The sequence below is a fragment of the Amphiura filiformis genome, chromosome 3 (genome assembly GCF_039555335.1).
Source record: "Amphiura filiformis chromosome 3, Afil_fr2py, whole genome shotgun sequence".
Lineage (NCBI taxonomy): Eukaryota > Metazoa > Echinodermata > Ophiuroidea > Amphilepidida > Amphiuridae > Amphiura > Amphiura filiformis.
This window is the reverse complement of record NC_092630.1, coordinates 21632723-21654888: the sequence shown is the minus strand read 5'-3', so window position 1 is coordinate 21654888 and position 22166 is coordinate 21632723. Positions and strand designations below refer to the sequence as shown.

At 36.1% G+C, this 22166-nt stretch overlaps 1 protein-coding gene across 1 annotated transcript; it reads right to left on the bottom strand.

The window, feature by feature from the left end:
* Positions 1-1322: 1322 nt before the first annotated feature.
* Positions 1323-21340, bottom strand: LOC140148203 (complex I assembly factor ACAD9, mitochondrial-like). Its single transcript, XM_072170063.1, has 15 exons — positions 21049-21340; positions 19377-19470; positions 17849-17950; positions 16766-16872; positions 14939-15039; positions 13970-14048; positions 12880-12951; positions 11915-12017; positions 11629-11778; positions 10441-10631; positions 9041-9237; positions 7385-7484; positions 5645-5722; positions 4800-5001; positions 1323-2441 (listed from the first exon to the last, which is right to left on the bottom strand). Exons 1-15 carry the CDS (start codon positions 21274-21276, stop codon positions 2338-2340), a joined length of 1908 nt encoding a protein of 635 aa, XP_072026164.1. The 5' UTR covers positions 21277-21340; the 3' UTR covers positions 1323-2337.
* Between the last annotated feature and the right edge of the window lie 826 nt (positions 21341-22166).

The following is a 22166-nucleotide window of genomic DNA, read 5'->3' as shown; positions in this document are numbered from 1 at the left end:
TTACTACCAATACCCCAGGCCACCCATGCATGGAAAACTGTAAATTTGTATAGCTAATAACTGGGTAATTTTGTCATTTGGAAGGAAATTTACCCATGAAACTTTGCCCTCCGTGTCGGAAAACATAGAAAGAGACAATGCAGTGTTGCAGGCCGTATTTGGTTCAAAATTTCAGCACCATAACTTCCTAAATAATAAGTTGAATATTGTGTTCCCTTTCGATTGCAAATTCTCCTTCAGTAAACAAAAGATTTTCTACATTTTTCAGTAGAGGAAACTCACAAATTTACTAGCTGAAGTAGCGGATGCATTTAAATAATGTGAGGAATCTATGAAATCCTGAAAATCTTGTGAAATTTTGTAAGATTGTCAGCCAGGACACACATTACCATCTCACTACTGAACTAAATACCCATATAAACCATATTACTCATACTCAATTTCTATGACATCATAAAATTAATATGCATAATTTTTGTTATCTTGTTATTTTAATACATGGAAGTATGAGATCCATGGTTAAAATCACACGTAACACGTCAACACATGTAAATATAATTTGCATGTAATGGAGGATACTGTTTTCAGTTTGATGACTATGTCAGATGGGCAGGATGAGAAAATTGGCAAGTCTTTTTTGCATCACATTTTTATATGCTAGACTAGCAAATTGTGTAGCAATTAGGGATTCAATCATGTTTCACCGTTGTTCATCACCGATTAACAACTCGCGTCCGCATCGTCTGAGTGGTTTACTAAACCACGCAGACGCACCGAACGCGAAGTTGTTAATGTCGATGATGAACAACGATGAAACATGATTGAATCCTTCAACACATGATTCTTTCATTCAGAATGTCCATTTGTCATTGCCACTCAACCTCACAAGAAGATTGCAGTATTTCTCTGTTGATATCGGCAATAAAACTAAAGAATAAAGCAGTAATATTTAGCTGCTACCGCCAACATAATAGAGTTCATGTTTACGCATGCGTTCAAGACATGACGAATTTTACGCGCTTATGCATAACGCGTACGCGTAACCTTGCGTTCGTGTATGCTACTGGACTGTGGACTCATCACGGATTAACAACGGTTGGCTCCTGTACAAAGGTATAGGAAGAGTTGTTGAATAACAGTTTAATAACGGCCAACGCTGTTGATCACCAATTCTTTAGATATGTATACCATTCCTATAATTGGCACAAGAGAAGATATCTGAACCTTCCCAGAATCCTTTCATACATCAAATGATAATCAAAACATGTACATGTTCCATTGTTTTCATGTTGAGAATACACTGGCATGGCTACATGTAAGTCGATAGTCATGAAATACACCCAATTTGCAAGCTCTGGATGTGCTCTGTTAATTAAGGTGCATTTTGTCACTATTGAGTATTAACCCACGTTACACTGGATAGCAGATCAGTGTCGACTATTGATATGGAAAAGCCAACCATCATATGAAAATTTTGACCTTTCGTATTGAAGATATAACATATAGGTATACACCAATACACACATATAGTTTGATCAGCTCATAATCGGCGGAATTGTTAGGTTTTTACCACTACACCGAAAAGTAGACCCATGTTAAGGATGACTCCTATCTGATCTATATTGTGCATGTTAAAGAATGTAAACAAAGTATAGGCCTTGAATTAATAAGTCGTAATACTCCTGGCGAGATGTCACAAGACAATTCTTAAAATAAAATATTGATATTAATCCGCCATGTTATAAATATGAATAAGGCCCGTCGATTATGAGCTGATCAAACTGTACATAAGTTAGGCACACAGATATGCACACATATAGAATATAAGACTGGTTTTTGTGCTCCCTGAATTGCTAACACAATTTACTTGTACCTATCAAATGACTCAACTTCTCCATTTCCTGATACAAACACATTTAATAGTTCACATGCAATTTTAATGTATCTTCTTTCATAATTGTCACACTTGGCTTTCTTCTAATTGAAAATCTAAATTAATTTGACCAAAAAATGCTTTTCCAATTGGGAGTTGATTGTGACGTAGGTGCATATTTCGCTGGTCGCTGACACTGTATCGAAATACATCAAGCGTATTCACGCTGGTACACAGGTGGTTTGTAAAAGCACTGATGCTACTTTCAACTCCCGATGAGACAAAGTATACAAGCTGCTGAGGGTAACAATATCATTGCATCACTACAAATTGTCCATGTACAAATTGCTCAACTAGAAAACAACAACTTGCTGACTGTCTTTAGAACATGTATTCCTCAACATTCTAGAGATTACATCTAGTTCAAAAGCAATTGATTCTCATGAGGAGAATGACAATGTTTGTCATGTCCAGAACTTTGTAAGAGGATGTTCTGCTTTATATCTCCTATAGTTGCAAATGTCCCTGCCAATCTTTTGGATTGTTCTATCATTATTGTCATCAGGATCTGAAGAAAAAATATCATCAAAAAGAAATTAGACAAATCTGAGCATTTATATAATTATTACAATATAACTACCGTAAAAACTTGATAGTTAGCATATGTGCTTATTGTAAAACGCTTTTAAAACATGCAAACATCCCATCCACAATGGCATGCGTGGATTTAGAGGGGGGCACAGCCGGCCTGTGCCCCCCCTTTTGGTGGATCAAAAAAAAATAAAAAAAGAAGAAAAGAAAGAGAAGGGAAGGAGGAAAAGAAAGAAAGGAAAAGAGAAAGAAAAGAAAGAAAAAGAAAAGCGGAACAACGTAAAAAGAAAGAAAGAAAATCTTCGGGCCTATAAATCTGTAGGGAGTATCATACACCGGGGGGGCACTCTCCAGGCGCAGATTCAGGGCGGTGCCCCTTCCTCCCCAAAAAAAAGAGGAAAAGAGAAGAGAAAGAGGAAAAGGAGAAAAAGAAAGAGAAAGGAGAAGGGAAAAGTTAAATTGAGCGTAATTAGTAGGTCCATGCCAAAAGTAAACCACACATTAGCTCACAGTCTGGTCTATTAGAAGTAGGCCCTATAATAGTTAATACTAGTATATAGGCCTGATTCTTTTAGGCAGTGCTTGTTGATTACTGCTGGACCGTCGATGATGCAGGGCCCGTCACATTTTGTCACCAAAGTCAGTATGTAATACGGACTCCATGCTGACTTCGATCCATGCATGCTTTAAATTGCGAATCGCCGAGTCTTAGGCCTATAAAGTGTAAGTGTAACATTTTGCAAATTGAGTTCGGACCCCGTATTGTTTTAAAAAGCAATGATATACTCTCGTATAGTGTAAAACTGATGCACCAAATGGCTTCAATTGGACCTTCATTTTGTAAAATTTCCAAATTTCGGAGGGGGAACATCAGATCCCCCTGTCTATATAAACAACTGCCCGTTTTCGCTTCTGTATTTCACACCCAGCACTCTGAATTTATACAATAACAGTGAAAAAAGGTGGCTTCAATTGGCCTGTCATTTCGCAAATTTTATATTTTCGGCATTTTCAAACTCAAATTTTACACCATAATAGTGCCAAAATGGTCCACCAAATGGCTTTAATTAGGTCTTTATTCTGCAAAAGTTTCTCATTTCTGAGGGGCATCCCCCTCAGACACCTCCGTGTCGCGCAACGTTATGGGTACATATAAAGTAATAATTTATACAAAAGGGGTCAAAACCTGTCCACGAATGGCTTCAATTGGGCCGTCTTTTTGCAAGTTTTAGGCTGTTTCCAACTAAAATTTTACACAATAATAGTGACAAAATGGTCCACCAAATGGCTTCAATTGGGTCTTCATTTTCCAAAAGTTTCTCACTTCTGAGGGGGGCACATCCCCCTCAGACACCCCCTTGCGTCGGGCAAGCCCTCCGTGATGGACGCTTCGCGACCATTTCTTACATTTCATAATTTTCAGGTGTGCCCCCCCTTTCGCAAAATCCTGGATCCGCCCCTGCACAATGGTGTAAATGATTTTGAGCAAATCATCGATACACATAGTTACATACAAACAAGTAAGCACATATATGCCAACTATCAAGTTTTTACGGTACATTATGAGATCTTTTGATCAGATGTGAAGAAGAAACTCTTAATCTTAAGTACCAAAAACCTGCAAGTGTATGGCTTCTTGCTCAAGAAAAAGCACAGTTATTATTTGCAGGTTTTGACCTCCATAATTCAACTATAATTTAACTATATTGGCAAACAACCTTTTCTACACACCTTAATTTAAAACTAATAAACAGCTAAATACATAAACATGTGACCCAACAAGTGTAGGGCCCCTGCTGGGCTCAGAGCAAAAGTTCTCAGTATTAACATAATTCAACCAATGGTGCTGGGAATAGTACTTGAAATCAAAGTAGGGCATGTCTACATTCTCAAATTCCCCCTGAGACAAAATACAACATGAATTGCAATTACATAATAAAAAGTGTTGAGGGGAAAGCCTCTAATCTTCAGCCATTTATAACATTTGCAGTGTAAAAAGAAACTGTTGCCAACGATACTGCAACATGGTTTGAATTGCACAAACCTTTGTTTTATTTAGTATTTCAATGTTCTAATTCCAATATCTTTATAATTCCAACACTACATTTTATACCATCTATTCCTACTGGGCAACATATGAAAGTATCAATGTTAAGTCTCTTCACGCGGGTGTCGACTGCGCACGACAAGTTTCAAAAAAAAAATTTTAATTCAAAAATTTCAGAAATGTAAATTTTCATGACCATATTTGGAATCAGCATGAAAAATGCATTAAAATGAGTACAAACAAGCCTTGTATTGAAGCGCATGGCTAGCACGCAAAGCATTAACTTACCCCATAAAATATCATCAAATAAATCTAAGAAGTTACCATATGCCTGGTCACATATAGCTTTGGTCAGTAGAATTTCATGATCACAGTTTGGAAGACCTAGTACTTTGGAGCGTGATGCCCGTGATAAACACGCTGTGACACTGTACAGACTGACAGCCATGTTGGTGTATCGATTTAGAAGCAACTGTTCATTTATAATGTCCTGAAAAGAGAAGCATGAAACAATTAGTGGCTGAACAGAAGTAGTTTTTCAGTAACGATCTGTTACCATCCATGCCTAAACCATCCAGATGTGAAGAAGACAATCAGCCAATCACTACTGCCGGAGGATGGTAACAGATCATTACCGAAAATATTTGCAAGGTAATATTAGTTATTAGGTGAAGCAGAGGCAAGTTAAGGCCAATAGACTTTCAGGGGCTCTTGAAAATGTTGACTTATTTCCAAGGCTGTTTCCCATTGAATAAATTTGACTTAGATCGTCTAAGATTAGATTACATGTCGACTGCTAGGAAGTTGGAGCACAGACAGGTCCCCTGCATGTGCATGGGCTACTTGGTGCACAAAAAAGTTCACTGCCAAGGTTAAAGAAAGGGAGCTAACCCTTTATGCTGCAGGCAGCCAATGCAGTTATCCTTGCTTTTTGTACTCCAGCAGTCAGTGCAGTTACCATTTTTGTGCTCTAAGCAGTTGATTTATCCCCGGAAAGTATCCTTGATTTGTAATAATCCAAATCCTGTTATGTTTTTCACTATCAACTGGAAAGTTGAAACTAAACATATTCACAACTTTACAGCACTGGCTACACACATGCTTCAATAATTCCTCCCCTAGGCTATGCTTACCTTTTTATACCTGTGGATGCCCTGTACAATACAGACTTGAAAGCGAGAACACATCTCATCCAGTTGCTTGGCATTTTCCTACACAAAAAAGGACAGGATAATCAGTAAGTCTGTGTTCGGGATATTTATACATACATTTATTATGCACTAACATTCACAGAAAAGTTTATATGCACACTTGTAGAGTCATGGTTGATACAAAATCAGGGGAAAAAATGCACAAGTCAAGGGCTCAGAAACACAAAGCCCAATCTCCATGACTTGAATATGTCTAGGTCAGAATACGTATTGCCACATGACAAATAATAATAATATTTGAACTATAATCTAATCAACTGGATTTACTATTTGTGAGTGGGAAATTTTCATATCCAATCATGAATGCATCATCAGCCCTACTGATCTTCTGGTAGCAAAAGTTCATATGACTTGCATAATGAATGTTGTTGTATCACAGGTCCGCACAGTTGAGTTCAACCTGAGAGGTATCTCTTTGATTGCTGTTCAATAGGCTCCCGCCAAGTTATGACATAGACCACCTCCCCTATTGAGTGAAGGCTCCTCTTGTTTAACATAAATTGCTTCTTTGACCCCTCTCTCAAACCATCTGCTTTCTCTGTCCAAGATTTTGACATCCCTGTTTAAACAGAATGTTTGGAAATATCCAAATGCGTATAGACAGTAGAATCTCCACAACTAGTGCTGGCTCGTTTATGCTGGTACATGTGTCTCGCAAGACATAGTTTGTTTTGTTTCCCCTATATACAGTTCTTCGCATCCACTGTCCTGACACTGAATCGCGTAAACGATGTTGCTTTGCTTGTTCCTTGGTTGCTTAATGTTGGGGGGGACTAGCGCTTGATGGTAAGGTGTTGCGATGTTTCAATGTATTGAAAAATGTTAATGTTTTTCCAACATTGACTTATCAATGTTTCAAATCTATTACCATTATTTGAAATCATCAAATTGTCAATGTTGCTGACATGAAAACTGAATTAAATAGTAATTTTCTAACACTTCATACTTTCTTGATTAATAGAGAGGACAAAATTAAAACCAAATCAGTAGAATCACAGTATATGTCTCTGCTAAAATTAAAGTGACTGGTACATGATTGGTATGATATTAAAGCTTTGAAGCAAAGATTTCACATATGTTATATCTCAAAAATTCATTTTGTTGTCTTTGTGCTCATTATGTTAGAGTGGGTCAAAAATGTTCAATGTAGTTGGATGTTTTCAATGCTTTTATTTCAGTATCAATGGTCAATGTTTTTTTGAACATCACAACAGCTTACTTGATGCATCATGTTCCTTGGTTTGAGAGAGACCAGTATCCTGATATTATCTGCACCATATCCTTTCACTACATTGTAACACGCTATGACATCATACTGTCAATCACATGACTTCATCTGACAAAGTCATGTGATTGAAAGTATGATGTCATAGGGTGTTCATCAGAAAGGAATATCCCGATTGTAGACAAGATATCATAACATCATCACTATCTGCTGAAGACGCTAATCAATCTAGTGAAAATGTTCCATGTGAGCAAAAAATAGTGTAGTGTAGTGTTGATTCATTTTATCTACCACTACATATGACATATCCACTTATATTTGACAAGTAATATGTTTACGCTTTCTGAACTATTTTACGTCAAAGCATATTACACACACACAACATGTAAACCCTGCCTCTTCAACACACATGTGTGTTAAAGTGGTACAATGCTTACCTTTAAGTCTGCATGAACCCACTTATCAATCCCAACAAATTGAGCCATCCTTTTGTTGCTGATCATTTTGGCCATAACTGGAACTTTATAGATATCAGTTCTAAAAATGAGAATGGAGCAATAAATTATAGTTAGCTCTATAATTCTTCTCTGATGAAATGATATGAAGGGAGCACTCAGCAGATTGAATAACAACCACACCCCCCTTAAGGTGGTACGAAAGGCAAAATCAAGTTGATCTGATTGAGATTAAAATAGACTTGTTGCAGAGAGCTATGCAAAATAATCTTAATTCTAAAATTTGAGCCAAATCGGACAAACGGTTTTTGAGATATTTCTGTTGAAAGATTCTTTGTATTCTATTGTTTTTGCCAATATATTGATGAAGTTAATGAAGAAAATTGGCAAAATGTGCTCATTAATATTAATTTTTGCCAATATTTTCCCAATATTTTATGAATAAACCTTCATACTACTTTTACCTTTAAGAATTTTGACCTGAAACTTTGCCAATGTGTCTCTATGACCTAAACCTTTAATATGTGATATCTAATTTGCATATTTGCATAATTAATTAGCCTTAAGTATAATGCTAATTAATTATGCAAATATGCAAATTAGATGTGCGGGAAAATCATATGGTAATGTTTTAGGCCATAGAAACACATTGGCAAAGTTTCATGTCAAAACCATATAAAATAAAAGTAGTATGAAGGTTTATTCATAAGATATTGGTATAATATTGGCAAATATGAATATTCATGAGCACATTTTGCCAATTTTCCTCATTAACTTCATCAATATATTGGCAAAAAACAATAGAATACAAAGAAACTAAAACATGCATATCTTGACAATCGTATGTCCGATTTCCTTCAAACAAAAACTATTTTGCTCAGTGTATTTAGCTTAACTTATTCAATCTATTCAAATGGTTCTAAATTCAGTTTCTGTTTTCCAGAAACATCGTTTTGAACCCCCTTAACAAGGCTCCAAGCCAGCCCTTGCAACCATACCAATGGCATTTACATATAAGTCAATGTGCATGAGTTCATACTGCTACCACCAGAAACAAACACAATTAATCATTAATAATGTAACTGCCCTGTGAAAGGAAAACAATGTTACCTTTAGTTATTTGTTGCACAGTATTTGAAGAGCTTATTTCCAAACCGTGTTAAGTCCACAACCCCATGTATCTCATTTACTTCTGAGATACAATATCATAATTACTTTGACAACTTTGACATTAGCAACAATGAGTTGTACCATCAACAACTATTATTTACCATAACAGTGCTGCATAACAATATGCAGACTATTGTTCTCATTTGGGAGACAAAAGCCTCACACAGTATTGTTACTGTGCGTCCATCCACTGTTTGCTTTGTAATGGTGCATCCAACTAGAATTATAATACCTAGCATCACAACACATTGCAATATCGCACATGGAAATCAGAAACATGGGATAGTGGACTTAACACGGTTTGGAAATAAGCTCTTCATTTGTTCACACATCTAAAATGTGTCGGTATAAATTATTTTACGGCTCCCTGTTTGGGACTGATCAAACTCAAAGTATCTATTTTTGTTATGAAATTACTGTCTTTCCTACATGCACAAGATATATCAATATTATCCATGTTTAACTTACCCCAACACATTACCAGTGTATTTCAACCCAGTCAATGCCACATACATTCTGAGGACTTCATTAGTTCCTTCTACTATAGACATGATTTTAGAATCCCTCAGACATCTCTCATGTGGGTAGTCTTTCATGTAGCCTAATCCACCCATCACCTGGAGGGCGTCACTTATGCATTCCCAACAACTTTCTGAACTATAGACCTACATAGGAAACAAATAATGATCCAGATAAGAAAATTGTGTTGCTGCAAACACACATCACTTTTGTTCACTCATGATACAATATATTGCAATGGGGTTTGCTCTGAAAGGTCTGCAAAGACTGAGGAAATCAGAAAGCTACTGGAACCTTTGCCATTTGGTGTGAATTTTCCGTCCCTGCATTAAGAAAAATATGTTAAACATGGCTTTTCTTCCTGGTAAAATACTAACACTTGTTTTTACAGGTCTATCAGTTAACAATTTAATAACTCTTAATAATCAATACCACTCTCTCCAAAAAATTGGAATTTAATTGATAAAAACGAAATTTGCAGAAACATATATTTCTGTCATATTCAAACAATTCTTATTTCAAGGTTATCCATCTACAATTAGTAAGGTTGCAAAGCAATATAGGACCAGATTCATTGATGTATAATTAATGTTGCTGTGGGGTGGGTCCGCCACTCCTCCCACCTTCCCAGCCCAAGCTGGTACTTATTAACAACTGGGTGACGAGAAGCAAACTTGGATTTAAGTACCTTGCCCAAAAATGACAGAAAACATTGGGTCATGATGTGATTCCAACCTGCAGCCCTATGATTATTGGTCCAGTCAATCAACTGCTAAGCCACCATGCTGCCCCGGAAGCTATTAAAGAAGTATACACCATCATCAGAAGGTATTGACCCTCATTATTTTAGCAGTCGAGTTAGCTCAATCGATAAGGCATTCGACTATGGTGCCAAAGGTGCAGGTTCGAACTGGTGGTAGTTAGTACACTCTTGTGTTAAAAATAGGTCCCCTGGACAAGGAACTAGCTGCTAATTGTCTTGTTGTACAAAACATGGAGAGCTGAAATTGTGGAATGTCTAGGGTGTGCACTTCTTAGCTGTAAGTCTCTGTGTTGTTGTTTAATGGTTTGTGGAATGATATGGGCCATAATGGTCAGCGACAACCTGTAAAGTGTGCCAAGGCTTGTGGATCAATGTCTAGGATCAACGTCTAGTGCCTGTGCATAGCGCACTAAATCACTGCGCTTTTTAAAATTTATTATTAGAGCTTCCTGTGACCAATCTTATTACGAATGCCATCTCTATTGCAATAATTATTATGATGTCTTATATAGCACCGGTGACCATCGTCAGTTAATATGGTTGCATTGGATAATCGAAGCATCTCCTCAGATACTATATTACTGACCTTTACTATAGCTGCTTCCAGTGAGCAGTCCAGATCCCCTGACCTGTCTAGGATACCAGCTGTTAGATATGACATGCTCTCCATAGCATATATCTTCATTGTTAATTTGGCAATCTTCTCTTGAATAAGTGGAAAGTCACTCAGCTTGGTATTAAACTGCTTACGACTCTTGGCATGCTCCACAATTGTACCTAATAAATTGAATGATAAATAAACAAGAACTGTTTAAAAAAGACCAATGCCACGGATGAAGATCATGTTTCATAATTTCACCTGCTCTATCGTATTGTCAGGATTGTATGTATTTTATCTTCAATAATTTTATTGAGTGTCATAATAATGATTTAAAAATGCTTGACAAGATCAAAATTAATAAATGTGTTATTTTACTTATGATTAATAAATAAAGTAATAAAATATCAAGATGGTGGTCGAGTCCTGGTTCTCCTTCTCTAATTCTGTGGGTCCAGCCTACAAGAGTGTATGTCATTTACTTACACACCATTGGATCAGATGTCAACCCTGAGACGAACCACATGAAAAACAACACAACTCAAACGAGAAACATGATTTTGCACAACAACAAACTGCTGGGAATGATAGATTTATCATTTTGTAAACCAGCCGTGCCAATAAATGTCAACCAACCAGGTGATGGCGGTTCTGCGCACCTTTAAACAAGCATATCATTTTCTGCCCAAACATTCTAAGAGTGAGTTCAATACATTCTTTTGGCACATTGTCTGTACCATCACAGTATTGGCACACTCTTTTTGTCCTTTATAAAATCTATGCTTTTACTACAAAAGTCGCTTCAAGACCCATGGCCCAGCTTTGTTAATTCAAGAACCGCCCTGGTTTCCAAAGGTTGATTTGACTGTTGAATATCGTTTCCAGGAGTCAAACTCAATTTTCATTTTCCAAGAGAGGAATCAATGCATGAGAGTAAAGTAACTCTTGGTAATGGAGTCTAATGATAACAGTATCAGGTTATTATTGATCTTAATTCATGGCATACCATTTTGTCAATTGTTTCTTACATTATTACAAATATATCTATACTGCTACATTCTGCACAAAAGTGTAACACCTCCAACAAATCATAATGGTAACAAAAAATTACTTTTTTGTTTAAAATCAGCTTATAATAGTTTTTGCATGACACATTTACATTATTTCAGCACTTACCAATGAGTTTTTTTAGCACTCCCGCCCCTGAGCTGCCCATGTTGAGCCGCCCACTGTTGAGTAGATTCATGGCTAGCTTGAAGCCTCCCCCGACCTCTCCTAACACATTTTCTACTGGAACTGGTGTATCCTGAAATGTCACTTTGCAAGCTGAAATTAAGTACAAATACAACTTGCATTCACATTCATCTCAAGAAAACAACGACATAACATAAACAATAATTTTTTTTGCCAAGCTTGGAGAGTACTCCAAGTGAATTTTACTGTGTATTTTACTGCTACTTACTGTTTGTTCCCCTGATGCCTAATTTATCTTCTGATGGTCCACATATGATGTTACCAAATGATTTGTCTACAATAAAAGCTGTTAACTTATCTTCTTTTTCACCCTGAAAACAAAAGGAAAAGGCTACTGTAATTTGCAAATCTTAGAGTATTGATGTTTGCAGTCGAACATAATAATATCAATTGCACCTTTTACAGTATTTGGGGTTTACACTTTTAGTACATTATATTTACCAACATAATGGATCAACATTGGCTCAATGCTCTAGATAGTAAAATTAAACAAAGAGCAAACCATCACAGGGAGGAAGTTGTTTCTTCTGATGTAAAACCTAGCAAGATATTTTGGCATTCTGTAAGTTGAATAGTTTAAAGCAATTTATGCCAATACTTAGTTCTCTTGAATTAGGATACTTTGAGTTGAGTGATATGTGATGAGTCCTCCATACTGGGTCATTACGATAGAATTAAAAAGACTAGTTTGTATCTGACATCACTGTAACCAAACTCCCCATGACCCTTGAATGGTTAGTAGTGTGCAAAAGGAAGGTTAATTCATCGGGTGCCTTCGTCGGACAAATTAAAAGACATTTTAAAAGACAAAAGGAATCGCAGAAAATGGTGAAAAATTATGGTACTTTTACAAGCAAAAAGCAACTTGCTAGGCATAGTTGACATGGTGCCTTCAGGAAAGAAGTTTCCCATTACTAAGACCTAACTTTGAGATGGTTTATATGTTTGAAGGGGCCAAATTAACCATAAGGCACACTGTTTCACCACTGTGTTTAAGTTACTTCAATCACCACGACAACTTGTTAAAAAAAATCATTTCTGAGTTTGATTGAGAGATGAGTCTCTGATTATAGCTTACCTCTTCATTGGTAACCTCTATCTGGGCAAACACTATGAATATATCTGCTATGCCACCATTAGTAACCCTTAATTCAGTCTCTGATTATAGCTTACCTCTTCATTGGTAACCTCTATCTGGGCAAACACTATGAATATATCTGCTATGCCACCATTAGTAACCCAAACCTGTATGGTGGAAAACAAACACATGTCAAGTTATATTATTTACTGCAATAAAAACATTGAAACTGAACAACAACATGCTAGCACATTTCAAATTTGCAGTTGTAAACTGGTAAACAAATAAAGATTGCCATATTGTGAAAAACACTGCAAATGGAACAAATGATGCAGTTGCCTTCTCTACCGCCAGAGATTCAAGATGCGACCTTTTACTTTTACGAGAGGGAAGGACACAAAACAGTTTGAATCAAAATTACCATGAAGAATTTCAAGTTCTCTTTCTCAAACCAATCAAAAGAAATTAAAACTTAAATTGCGAAGAATTCTAACCATACTACAACCCAAGCCCGAGTCACAGCTATTTATAGCCCAAGTATTAGTTACACTAACTTTACTCACTACAAACCAAACACAGTCCTAAAGCTCTACAGCCAATGTAATTGGCATAATATAGGATTATGTTTCCCATCCCTCTGATCAAGGTAAAAAAAGTTGATAAATTCAAGCAGAAGCATTTCATAAGGTCTAAAAAAGAATTATAAATCATTCTATTTACTCTGTTGTTTACCCTCACCTGATATGAGCTTGTCAATGGTCACACCACAATGAACTCTGAAGCCTTCCATTTGTTTATAGTTGCAAAAATAAATAATGTTCAGTGAGTCCTATAAACAGCACAATATACCTTCTAAAGACTCTGTATCTATACTGGGAATTTCAAATGAATGAACACAGCTTTCAACAGCTGTATTCAATCCAACCGCGATCTTCGATATTTCATACTGCAACACGAACACACGACCTTGGATACAATACTAACCAATCGTGAGTGCTTTGGCATGGTTGGATTCACTTATGCGTTATGCACGACAGTTGCACATATTGGCCTACATCACGCAGTGTACGCAAAAAATCGTCACACTATGTCAGGCTATGTTCATTCAATTGGAATTTCCACTGTAGTAACACCTAAAACATTTGTTTCACCCTTCCCACCTTAATAGGTTATTTTGTAACATACCTTAGTGCCATTGAGCAAGTAATGTTCACTATTGGAGCTAAGAGTCGCTTTGGTTTCAATGGATGCCACATCACTACCACTATAAAAGAAATTACACAGACAGAGAGTACATTCTGTACATTAGTTTGTTTGATAAAAATTGGTTGCACCATGATGTAACACATTCATGTGATGCAAATTATATTGGATAAGCTTGCAGCAAGCTATTTTTGTGAACTTAGGTAACCAGGACTTCCAAAAGTGAATCCTATGTTGGGCTCTTTGCTGATATTTTGTGAGAAAAATTTAGGGAAAATTTGAACTGATTTTCACTGTAGTTTCTTAAAGGTAGGTAAAGTTAAGCCAGAGCCAAAGTGCCCTTCTCTTTTTCCTTGGCATTTGGACCAGACTCCCCTAAATAAACCTGTTGTGGGGGATTCCCCACTCCGCCCACACAACAAATTTGTTTTCCCTTCCCAGCACTATATTATGCCTCTACCCATTTATAAACCTGGGTGGAGAGAGACAAAAGAGGCTTACAAGCCTTATCTAAGGCACAACAAGATAGCAGCACTACCGCCATGGTTCAAACCCACAACCTTCCGATTATGAGTCTGTGCCCGTACTGCTAGTCTCACTAGTTGATTGTTGTAACACTGCAGTTTTAATGTCAATATAAATTGATAAAAACTTTCATAACAGAAATGATCTTCATAAGGTTGTGAAAAGTTGTTTATTTTCCAGAAAACCAAAATAGGTTCACTATCTAGAGAATATGTTACTTTCATTTTTGGTATTAACTAATATCAAATAACCATGTTATATATTATGATTTAGTTAACATTTCAACAATGCCAGTAATAATATCAAAATACATAGAAATACACTTTGGCTTTTCATCATGTTACTCTTTATATTTCACCATATAGCTCCCACAATATCAACTCAAGATATCTCAAAAATATACAAAGATAGAATTGTTGTACTTACCTTGATGGCTCTGTTAGGCAGAATGCAGCTATATGTTCACCTGTAGCAAGCTTGGGAAGGTACTTAGCCTTTTGATCATCAGTACCAGCTGTAAGAAGACCCTACAGAGATGGAAATAGGTTAGGAACATCCACAGATTAATCTGTTAGGTCATCTTAATTAAATCTCAAGTTGTTGTAAAATTGTGCAAGTAGTGCTCTTTGAAAACCAAGAAGTTAATTTTTTATGTCTTCTTTTATAAACTAAAAGGCAAAAATAAAAAACTCAAAATTCTTATTTGATTTCAAGTTTTTCACAAGTTTTGAAGTTTCCAACACAATTATTTTGTAGCAGTGACTTTGTCTACTATTCCAACATTTGCAGCAGACATTGGATACTTTCCGCACAAAGTCTTTGTCCCAAAGCCTGTACTGATACATAACGCATTCGCATTACATATAGGTTTTCAATTTGTCATAAGCTTTGAGACTCAGGATTTAATCAAGGTGCATACGTGTTATAGGTCCAATAATATACTGCTTCTCGGTTCAGAATTGGTAGTGATGTCAAAATATGTCTCCGAATGTGTGAGTATTTTGAGTGCGATTCCAAGAACGGCACCCACATGCAACTAAACATGCAGTGATGTCACCATAGACTAGTATAGACTATTTTCAAAGAGTCAAAAGTCCCTGTGCATTTTATGTTGTGAATTCTTGCATATTCATGAGGGCCGATCGTTCCATCATGCATGTCTAACGATTACGCCACTGTTTTGTGCCTTCGCGTATACACGATAGATCCTTGTGTGTCTTTGCGAAAAAATATGCGGTATATGCATAGTTTCGCATGTCGAATTTCATGGAATAATCAGCTCTCATTATCGGGTGATGCTGACCCTTTGACTGTTTGGCGTTCATCTGTATCTCTTTAGTCAATAAAGTCAATGCCAGTCAATAAATAGTAAGTCCAGTTGACTAATTTTAATTTAAATCAACTTGATATCTCTTTAGTCCATGGATGTCACTACCAATCTCAAAGTTAAAGTATTAGAGTGGTATCAAAGCAGAACTTCAAGAAGAACCACTGCATCAAGATGTTTAATTTGACTGAGCATCAACACATGGAAAGTAGAAATTGATTCATACTACAACTGTCACAGGATATTTTCTATGCAAGCTATAATGTTGAAAAACATCTCAGCACATGGATATATTATAGGATCTAATACCGCATGTGTCACAGCCAATGCAATTCAATGTGCAAATTATTTATTCTGATTTAGCTTTACCATACCACTAGTACAAGTACAGTAATATTATTTTTCAAGTTGTAGTTACAAGTGCAATGCCTTTTTAAAGCATTCGTTTTTAAGGGGGTACTACACCCCTGTGGTAAATTTGTGACTAGTTTTGCATTTTTCTCAAAAAATAATAACACACTGGTAATAAAAGTTATGTATATTATTGGGGCAAAGAATCCAATTACTACACTGAAATTTCAGTGACTCAAGGCAAGCGGTTCAGTATATATGATAGGAAACGAGGTACATCCTAGCGGTACCTTATTTCTTATCATAAATAACAAACCGCTTGTCTTGGGTCACTGAAATTCCAGTGTAGTAATTGTATTCCTTGCCCCTATAATATACATAACTTTTGTTTCCACTGTGTTATTAGTTTTTAGAAAAATGCAAAAATAGACACAAATTTATTCAGGGGTGTAGTACCCCCTTAAAAGGAACACTGAGGAGTGAGGACACTGTAAGGTGAAAACACTACTTTATCCACACCTTTTGGAAAGAGCACCAATCCCTAAAACTTACATCAATTTCATACAGTTATTTACCTTGAGCCCAGTAGACTGATGAACTGAGAGTGTGTATGCCACAGAAGAATCCAAAGCGGTCACTTCAGATATCCTAGTATACCCTGTATTTGACAACTCTAGGCCACCTGAAAATACATTCATCATTATATAAATTTGATTCTAAAATCTTAACAAACATAATTCAACTAACACCTGGCTTTGTTTTATTTTTCTGGAAAAGGCTAAATAAAGAACAAATAAAATCACAGAAAACTTGAAAAATTTTACAAACATATTTTGAAACATTGTTAAAAAAAAATCAGTCAAAACTATTAGGCCACAAAATGGCTCAAAACTCAGACACAGTCTTTTGTTTTCTATTTGGTGAAGAGCTGTAAACTGCTGCCCTGGTCTCAAAATGAGCTTTTGAGGAGATGTTCCAATCCTGTTTGCACCAGTGGCCATTAAATTTTAAAAGAGTTAGTTGGTCATTAAGAGGAGCTATAAAGACAATAGTGTCTGATTACTTGTATGAAGTAAGCCTTAGAAGAACAGATTTTTTATTGCCTTAGCTGATTTATTGTTTCAGATTTTGTCCCTGAATAAATAGTCAATTCAAAATATTATGCATTCTACAGCCTGTGTATCTGATCTATCTTCAAGCACTTCAGCACCTCTGCTAGTATAACACCAGTGGTGAAATGCAGGCCCAAACATTTTCAGAAAAATGTTTTTTTCTGCTTTAATATTCCATGTTACATAAATATTTTTTATTGTTGTCACTCATAATGATCACTTCAGATATGCCCCTGTCAAATCACCCACCCTGCCCAAATTGTTGATTTTCACAAACAGGGGCATTTATCAACTGCTTTAAGGGTAGGGCCTATACCATGTATTGTTGGTCAAAGCAGCCAAAAAAAGTAGTTCACAGCATCTTGCAAATGGTAGTGAGCTTTAGCAAAAATTGAATTGCTCAATTCATAGCGAGCGTGTAGAAGAATTCAAATATATGAAAGATATACTAATAGGCCTATTGATTCAGATAATGAAAATTGATTTTTTTTTGGCTTTTTCGACCAACAACACCTCGTATACCCTTAAATCTAGACATTTACATACCATATTGTTCAGGTACTTGTTGTCCAAATAATCCTAGGTCTTTGAGTCCTTGCAATGTTTTCTGGTCTATTTCAGCATTGACATCTATAGCTTTAGAATCAACTGAAGTAAAAAGGATATAGGTAAAATGAAACAATTACATATAAGAGTTGTGAGAAAACTCATTTTGTTTCACATACAGTTTTGTTACTTTTTAATTTTAGGCCCAAGTTCTGATCCACAACCTCATTCCAACATCACACCCACAAAATCACAATAAAATGTGAGATTCTGATTTTGGTATCAGTGGAAAAGCTGATAATTTTTGTCACTGACCCTGTAGGCCTGAAAAGTGAATTTTGTGAATTTTTTTAAAATTTTTTATTAAAAGTATGTCCAAGTGAGTTAAGGGCTGGGGTATGAACGTTTGGACAGTATTTATTGTGGGACATTAGAGCACATCAGACATATCGAATTGCATTCTGAATACGAAGAATGTCATTCTGATATCAAATAATTTTGATTTTTTGAAATTCGCAATTTAATACACATTTTATGGCAAATCATTAAAAATTATATTTTTGATATTTAACAGTACTTGAAGTAAACTTTATAAATCTGATGATTTATACTTAAAGTGTATGTAGGTGGGATGAAAAGCCGACAACCAAAACACCAAAAAAAATTAGGTCTTTTTGGGAAAAAAATCCATATCTTCAATATGAAAGGTCAAAATTTTCAATTGACCGTCGGCTTTTCCTTCCTGCTACATATACTTTAAGAATATATCATTAGATATATATAATTTACTTTGAGGACTGTTATATATCAAAAATGTGAAAAATATCAAATTTTTATAATTTGTCATAAAATTTGTATTATATTGTGATTTTCAAAAATGAAAATTATTTGATATCAGAAAGACATGCTTCAGATTCAGAATGCAATTCGATAGGTCTGAGGTGCTCTCATGTCCCACAAAAAATACTGTCGAAACGCAATAAACGCTCATTTTAGATCCCTTAAACCATTTAATTTTTTTCATTGTATTCAATAGGGCATTCTTAAAATGCACAATTGTGGACATCAAAATGGTGACATACCAGCATGGGGACTGGGGGTCAAGGTCGTTTAATCAAAGTGAAAACTGCATTTGGTGCTCTTGGACAGGTCTTAGCTAGGATTTGACAATTGGCCATCATTTTCACCAAATCTGCCTGCCCAAAATTTTACCTTGAAAACACATTTACCTCTGCCCCTTCTGGGGGTTCAGTCAGTTCAAATAGCCATTCATAGCCTTGCCCTTGGTTTATTAGTCTGGTATTGTTTTGAGTTCCCAAAACTTATTCAAGCATTATTTTAGGATTTAGCATGCAGGTATGTCACAGGTATTAATTCAACCTGTCTCAGGAGCAAATTACCCAGGGCTCCAAATTGACAGGTGAATGGGTGGCTAGCTATAAACACCCTGCTCATGGACCTGCTTCCTTCCTTTAACTCTGATTTGTTCTAAATAGAAATGGAATGTTTATTTAGGATTTATACCAACCTTCCTCTGTGAAGAACTTTTCTATAGGCTCTATCATTTGATTCAGGTCATTAAATTCTTCTGATGTTATCTCAGGATATGGAAAAACTTCATCCTACAGAAAAAAAGACAGAATTTGTTTGTTATACACAACTATGCATAAACATGAGTACATTACCCCCAGATGAAATAAGGCACATTTTACTCAAAAGTTTTGCAGGCATATGATATCCGTCAGGAGAATCTCCATTTATTTGTAATCCAAAATTGGATTTAACTTCAGCTTATCCAATAAAATACGGACCCAAAGCAGGGTGTTAGCCAGGATCCAGAAACTGCCCGTAAAAAATTTAATTTGTTAGCCAGGATCCAGAAACTATCCGTCCAAAACTTTTGGGGTCCAATATCGATTATGCGCAATGATTGATCAGATTTGTTTCAAAGTGTATTGTATATTGAATTTGGCAGGTCAACATAACTCCTAATATTTTTTTATCTGTATCTTTAGTTGATACATTCTATATAATGTACCATTACATGTATAACAAACCACTATTGCTTTAAAAAGAAAAAAAATAGCATTTTAATTTAATTTTTTGAAAGCAACTGAAACCTCTTGTTTCAGCAGATAAAGCATTAGTTCCCAGAATAGTCCCAGGTATTAGTCCAGATGGAAAAGTAATAAAACCCCTTCTCCTGTCCTTGACTGACTTGAACCCGACTTCACTTGATTGAATAAATCATTGCACTTAGAATACTGGGTTAGCATACCCCTGACACTAAAAAGAGTCCGGGTATCAAAGTATTTTAATTTTTAAATGTTATATTATTTTCATAGACCTATTATTATTCATATGGTGAATAGAGGAAATAAAAAGGTGAAAGTAATTCAAACTAAATTTTCTTTCCATACTCTACATTTTGATATAATTTGGGATTTTTTTAGGCCGTCCATAAGACGGGTTGATGGTTTTGCCACCCGTTTACTTTTGACTTTGGGTCCAAAACACGGGTGGACGGACCTCTGGCTAACAACTTGACCCAAAGGGTACCATTCCAATACATCAAACTTGGCGTAACTTTTCAAGAGAAGTTAACATACATTTATTGAGTCAATCCTTTAATATAAATTGATAATTCCTTAGAAAAGTGCATATATACATTAATCCTATTTTTCCTGAAGCTGGAAACATTCAGGAAAGTACTCTGGATATTTGACATATTTCGTTCAACTTCTCATTCACTCTTTCTCAAACTTATTAGTAACAAATTATTACTATTTGTAAACACTTATGCAATACCTATAGCCTATGGTGATCCAATTATTTTCATATAATTGGATTCAAGATTAAATCTATGGCCCTGTCCGATGCAATCCGGGGCCCTGTCCCTTTTACCGCCACAATTTTTGACATAGATAGTCTTTAATACTTTCCCCGTAAATACAGAGCTCTCTTCCCGAGCCTGTTCCCATCTACACACAGTGTGCCTGCTCACCCGTAAGATACTGAGCCCTCCTGGGAATTTCCCCAGCCAATTCCTAACATGCTAAACTTGAAATACTCGTCCCGAAAAAAATATTAACAATTCTGCATTCGTTTTTGCAATTTTGGAACTGCCAAGGACTTTGAGACATGTTTTTTCTGTTTTTGTTTGGCCTACTCTAGTAAAAAGTTATAATGTCAACACTTACATTGTTGAATTTTCCTATAAAAAGATTCTTGACAAAAGCTGTTTCGTGTGTAATGGAAGTAGAAACCTGTCGAATTCGTCTACCATGTCCACGATCTGCAGTCAGAATTCCATGCCTGTGTTTGTTGCCCTTCGCCTTTACCTTCGTATTTTGAGTATTAAATGATAACGTCCTTACATTAAAATTCCTATTTCTCTTCGAAAAAAGCAACACATTTCGACGTAACATGGTAATTACTGGTCCAATTCTGGACACATTTTCACGCTTCCGACAACAGTATAACTTTTTAACCTTTGACCTCGTAGTCTCAGTTGCCCTCCTGCTACAAAATGTCGCTCTATGATCCCATAATATTTTTTGAGTGATGAATTCATTGTTTGCCCACATTTATTTGCAAACAGGCAAAAAGTGAAAAAAAATGTAACCTTTATTAATTTTACAAAGTTTGCTTGGAGCATTTTTGAAAGCAATTGCTATGTACTATCAATTCCTGAAATATAGGCCTATAGGCCTACAGCACTATTTTTGTTTTGCTAAATGAAAGTGGGGCCCTTGAAAATACTAAATCTTAATCCTTAGGGGCAGTGGCGTAGCGCATAGACATGTGCCCCCACTGCGATCTGAAATTTTTAAAAATCCCATAGGAAAATTGCCAAAAATGGCTTGTGCTCCCCCCCCCCATCAGATCCGGTGCCCCTAATCATGGTTACGCCACTGCTTAGGGGGCTATCATTTTCTTCGAAAGGGGGATCCCAATTTACAAAAAGTTGGCATCAATAAAATTGACAAATTTCGGCAACAAAAATTTTATGACCCCCCACCGCCGAAACAGGCTAAAATTTTTATATCTATGATTGAAATCAAGTCTTTTTGAATAAAATAAACACTATCTGTGGTCATCTTGTGACTCCCTACATTTTGGTCATCAAAAATATGACATCCCCCTATTTTTCTTTCCAAAAATGTATGACCCTCCCTTCCAAAGAAAATTATTGCCCCCTTAGGCTAGAAAATTATAGGGGTGGCGCAATATTGTGCATCTGGGGTTGTGAGTTAATAGGGAGGCAAAGATTTTGTTGACAGGCCAGGTGGGGGGGAAAGCATTTTTTGGACAGGTC